We start from the raw sequence: 5,673 nt of genomic DNA, 5'->3' as shown, positions 1-5,673 counted from the left end.
TTTTTTTTTTTTTTTTGGTTTTTCGAGACAGGGTTTCTCTGTGTAGCCCTGGCTGTCCTGGCACTCACTTTGTAGACCAGGCTGTCCTCGAACTCAGTTAAGTGGGGCTTAATGAACCATCCTAGAAGGAATATAAAAGACAGTGATGCTGACTTGAACTATGCAACCCTTGCTCTAGAGGTTTCAGAGAAGTGGAACTTTAACATGTTCCCTGGAGATTATTCTTAGGATGTTTTGGTAAAGCTTGTGGAAGCCTTTTGCCCTTATCTGAAGAGTCTGTCTGAGGCTAAGGTGAAAGGTTCAGATTAATTAAATTGCATTGTCAATGAAGTCTCAATGAAGCCCAGCATAGACTTTGTCCTCTCAAGTACACTCATAAAGATCATTTTGATCAAGTGTAGCAAGCTTGGAAAGGAAAAATACAGATTCCAGGAAGTGGAATGTAGCTAGATCCTGTCTTGAAGGATATTAAGTGGAATTAAGGAAGTGGTGACCTCAGGCAAGATCTCACTGAGATAAGCTTTATGGTTTGTATTTGTGTTAGGCGTTATTATTACCTGGTTATTGTTTTCATTTGGAATTTTTAATATGGAATGAACTGCAATCCAGAAATGGAGGGCACATGTGTGATCCAGATCTTGCGGCTGAAGACACGGGTTTTAGATCTGGATATTGACATGGGATGACACTAGCTTTTGGTCTGGATCTTGAGGCATAGTGGCCATTAAAAGCTTAGGTCTAGCCATGGTGGTACACATGCCTTTAATCCCAGGAAATAGATACAGCAGATCCCTGAGTTCAGGGTCAGACTGGTAAACCCTGTTCCTACAGTTTCAAGTAGAGAACAGCTTATGTATAGGCATGGTAGACCATGCCTTCAATCCAGCACTCAGCAACATTCTGGAGACAGGCATGCAGATCTCAAAGTTCATCCAGAGTTCAAAGTCAGTCTATAGAGCAAGTTCCAGGATAACCAAGCGTGATGGTTTGTATTTGCTTGGCCCAGGGAGTGGCACTATTAGAAGGTGTGGCCCTGTTGGAGTAGGTGTGTCATTGTGGGTGTGAGCTTTAAGACCTTTATCATAGTTGCCTGGCAGCCAGCATTCTGCTAGCAACCTTAAGGTGAAGAGTAGAACTCTCAGCTCCTCCTGCACCATGCCTGCCTGGATGCTGCCATGTTCCTGTCTTGAGGATAATGGACTCAACCTCTGAACTTGTAAGCCATGCCCAATTAAATGTTGTCCTTATAAGTTACCTTGGTTATGGTGTCTGTTCACAGCAGTAAAACCCTAAGACACAAAACTTAGTCAGAGAATGAATTCACTGAAAACAGAAAGCTGGTGATCATTTAATAGAACAAGGTAGGCATGTTCCAGCCCCAGCAAGCAGCAGAACTCAACAGCTTCAGTTACGTGGCGCTAGGTTTAGAGACAAAACTAGGAGTTATTAGCTGGAACTAAGAAATTAGTGAGGATTAAGAATAGACCAGCATCACTAAGGTGAAATTTTCTGGCAAGTGTTTTCTGAGAGCACAAAGGAGCTGGGTCCCAGAGATAGACATCATGCTGGCAGCTGGACTTGGTGTTATGTTAAGAGTCAACTAGGTCATACTAGTTTTAAAGGTGTGATGAGATTATGGAGAGCAACTGAGGCTTGGTACTATGAGAGGCCAACAAAGGCAATTGGTGAGGGTATAGACTCAGTTGCAGTAAATGGCTCTGAACAGAGGGGGTTATGCACAGAAGTGAGACTTGGGATCATGAAGAGAGCCTATGAGAGGCTATTGGTGAAGCCTACTTGCAACAGAAGACCCCAGCATATTGGAGATGCCAGCACCATGGGATGACCACCAAGAACAGCAGCAGCAGTGGAGTGGAGTCAACCAGAGCCTAGAGTGCTACAGAGGGCAAAAGCTAGAGAAGTGACCCAAGTCCTTTGGAGGAGCCCAGAAGATCATGTGTGGATACCAGACTTTGGAACAAGAAACTGAAGCTGAAGTTGCTTTGGATATCTCAAGATATTAGAGATGCCAGAGTTGTGTGATGCCTGCTGAGGAAAGCTGCTAACAAGGAGTGAACCAGCCCAAAAGAATGAAGTTTGTTACAGTTAATAAGAATGAAAGTAGTTGGAAATCTGAAGAGTGCTTGCTTTGACACTGGAATGGAGACATGGAATTTGGAGTTTGCCCAGCTGGCTTTTGGTCTTGCTTTGGTCCAGTATTTCCTCACTGTGACATTTTGGAATGGTAATTTATATCCTGTGCCATGATATGTTGAAAGTGTGTGATCTGCTTTTTGATTTTGATATTATAGGAGATTACAATTGGGTGATTACATGAGTCTCAGAAGAAACTTTTAAACATTCTCGAGAGAGTGGTAGACTATAGGACTTTTGAAGTTGTACTAATGTATTTTGTATTATGCTATGGTTTCGTATGGCCCTATAGGCTCATATGTTTGAACAAGCCTATGGGACCAGAGAGCAGAATGTGGTGGTTTGAATATACGTGGCCCATAGGAAGTAGAGGTTACTGGAGGTGTGACCTTGTTAGAGGAAGTGTGTCACTGTGGAGGCAGGGCTTTGAGGTAATATATTTAGTGTGAGACAGTCTGTCTCCCCTGGCTTCCTTCTGTCAAGAGGTAGAATGTTTTAGCTCCTTCTCCAGCATCCTGTCTATTTGGACAGAGCCATGCTTCCTATCATGGTGATAATGGACCGAACCTTGAAAGCCGTAAGCCAGCCCCAATGAAACGTTGTCGCTTATAAGTTGCCTTGGTTATGGTGTCTCTTCACAGCAATAAAACACTAACTAAGACAAGAGAATAACAGACTCTGCAAAGTCATTTACTGAGCTCACAGCATACATGCTGTGACACATGTGCCCCCTACACACACGAAAATTAAAAAAAAAAACCGAAATTATAAATGATTAGGAAAAATATGGATAATGTCATTGGCATAGAAATCTGATGTGGCTTATTAAATACTGAGTAATCGGATTTAGGAGGGTCACTCAGTTGAAGTGCTGGCTGCACAGGCATGAGGACCTAAGTTCAGAATCTCAGAACAGGATGTGCCGTAACTCCAGTGCTGAGGGAGACCCGGGTGAAAGTGCAGAAATAGGCTGATCCTTGAAGCTCCGTGGCCAGACAGCCTATTTGACTTGGTCATCTTATTTTTTAAAATAATGTTGTATTTATTTAGTTTATGTATATGAGTGTTTTGTTTTCGTATGTGTCTGTGCACCACATGTTTGCCTGGTACCCTCAGAGATTAGAAGAGAGCATTGGATTTCCTATATATGAAACTGCTATAGATTGTTGTGAACTATATATAAATGTTGCGTCCTCTGGAAGAGCAATAAATATTCTTAACCATGAAGCCGTCTCTCTATTGATTTGATCATATTCAGGTTCAGTGAGAGACCCTGTCTCAAAAAATAAAGGTGGTATGATTGAGGAAAGATATCCAGTATCAACCTCTGACTTCTATACATATGTATGCACCCTCTCCAACAAGTACTTATATTCCATACACATACAGACAACATACTACACACACCTAACATACAATAAGAAATACTGATTTATTTTTTTAAAAAGCTGATTTCAAAGTATATATTTAATGGAATTATCCCCTGGGCACACATTTTAATATCAGTTTGACTTAATATATTATTTTTAACTGACTTAATTCCAGTTCAATGCAACTTTTATTATGTTTGGAGAACTACACTCAGGATAAAGTTAAGGTAAGGAGAGACTTTATGTAGGGAAGGGGAAAGCCCCAACTCCCAACCCCATACATGCTGTAATCCCTGAAGCCTGTGATGTGTTATTGTATCTGGTGTCTTAGTCAATGTTCTACTGCTGTGAAGAGACACCATGAACACCACAGCGCGTAAGAAGGAAAACATTTAATTGAGGTTTAGCTCATTATTGTGATGACAGAAAGTACAGTGACGCGAAGTCAGACATGGTGCTGGAGGGGCAGCTGAGAGTTCTACGTCGGATCCTGCAGGCAGTAGGAAGAGAGAGGCTCTCTGGACCTGGCTTAAGCATTTGAAACATCAAAGCCTGCTTTTCTGAACGAGGCCACACGTCCCATTGCCTCTCTCTAAGTATTCAAATATATGAGCGTGTGGAGGCCACTCTCATTCAAACCACCACACCTGGTTAAAGGGACTTTGCAGATATTAGCATGTTAAAATATCAAGAAGTGGGGAGACTGACATGGATTATTTCAGTGATCTTAATGTAAAGTCCTTAGAGGAAGAAGAGAGAAGGGCAGATGATAGGGCTTACAGTAGATGCCAGGGTCAGCCAGAGAGGTTTAAAGATGCTTAGATAGTAGCTTTGAAGACAGATAAAGACCAGGAGCCAAGAAATGAGGCAATTAAAAATAAAATAAAATCTTACCAGTTTTTTTTAAAACTATATAATTTCTGTTGTTTTAATCCAGTAAATATGTGGTGATTTGTTAATGTAGCAATGGGAAGCTAACACACTGAAGCACTTGAATTTAAACCTGCCAAAAACCTTGCCAAATAAAGTAAAACAGTAACTGTGTGGCAGTACCTCTTTCTGCCGTGCTGGCTGCGGGGCGCTCAAGAGCCTGGACAGCGCCTGTAGGAAGAAGAGCAGGAAGGAGCCGAGGAAAGGAAGTGGTCAGCAGCCCTGGGGTCCCAGAGAGCCCATTGTGATGCTGGCCAGGCTGGTGCTTGGGACCTCAGGCAGGGCGGCCCTAGGATCAGTGGAGCCTGCGCTTGGCGGTGAGCTTGACAATTCCCGGGAAAGGAAAAGCGCTTGATTTCGAGTGCCGGGAGGGGATGACATTGACCATACTCTCTTCTTTAGACTTGTAGTTATTAATAAAAGTGAATCCTGCTGCGATTGGCACGAGGGTATGTAGTGCCCACCTGCAGTTTTTTGCTCCTTCGGATTCCCATGCTCTCGCAGACTGGAGGTCCGCTGCTAACAAACACAGCGACAGAGTAAATATGGCACCAAGGTTATTTATAATGAGAATGAATTGTGCAAGTTTGAGTGATGAAGGTCAATTCATCCCTCAAAGGCGCTGCTAACACGAAGGCCCGAGAGCTACAAACCTGCCCTTTCAAACTTACTACCCACCAGGGACAGAGCTCATCGCTTCAGGAAATACACACCCCACCCCCACCCCAGCCCCCACCCCCACCCGAATTAAAAACGCGTTAAAACTAGGAAAGTACTCCTCCTCCTAAGCGTTTCGCAAATTCGGAAGCAGAAAGCAGAGAAGTGAAAATGGTTATTGACTTAGCTGGGTCTAAAGCTCAATACAAGGCATCAGTACCTTCCCTGTATTTTATTTTTAAATATCGGCTCTCCTTTCGCGTCTATTTTCTTCCGAAAAAGGAGCTGCGGTGGCCCAGCAAGCGAGCTCCCTTGCTTCTTTCTTTTGTTACTGAAAGATGGGCTTTTTCTGTGCAAACTGTTTTCTTTCACCTTTCAGTAGCAGTTATTTATTAGACAACCAATCTTCCAGGCCTTCTGCAGGGGATACAGCTCTCCCACTGCTAAGGAGTTAGAAAGCCCTCAGATCTTGAATTGATCAAAATGCCAGAGGAAGGTGCCTTTGTGTATTTTAAAAATCACACAAATAGTAACTACATGGTTATATTTTCACTGAAATAAA

General features: G+C 42.8%; 2 protein-coding genes across 2 annotated transcripts in view; one reads left to right on the top strand and one right to left on the bottom strand.

Annotated features, from left to right (window-relative positions):
• Positions 1 to 4,603, bottom strand: part of Usp45 (ubiquitin specific peptidase 45) — an 80,195-nt gene extending 75,592 nt beyond the window's left edge. Inside the window, exon 1 of the mRNA XM_021160939.2 lies at positions 4,578 to 4,603. The gene's annotated coding sequence lies outside the window, so the exon portion shown is untranslated. The remainder of the gene's footprint in view (positions 1 to 4,577) is intronic.
• Positions 4,599 to 5,673, top strand: part of Tstd3 (thiosulfate sulfurtransferase like domain containing 3) — an 8,875-nt gene continuing 7,800 nt past the window's right edge. The window contains exon 1 of the mRNA XM_021160940.2: positions 4,599 to 4,771. Within this exon, the coding sequence (XP_021016599.1) occupies positions 4,702 to 4,771 (70 nt within the window). The 5' untranslated portion in view covers positions 4,599 to 4,701. The remainder of the gene's footprint in view (positions 4,772 to 5,673) is intronic.

Source organism: Mus caroli, chromosome 4, assembly GCF_900094665.2.
Source record: "Mus caroli chromosome 4, CAROLI_EIJ_v1.1, whole genome shotgun sequence".
Lineage (NCBI taxonomy): Eukaryota > Metazoa > Chordata > Mammalia > Rodentia > Muridae > Mus > Mus caroli.
This window is presented reverse-complemented; position numbering and strand designations above follow the sequence as displayed.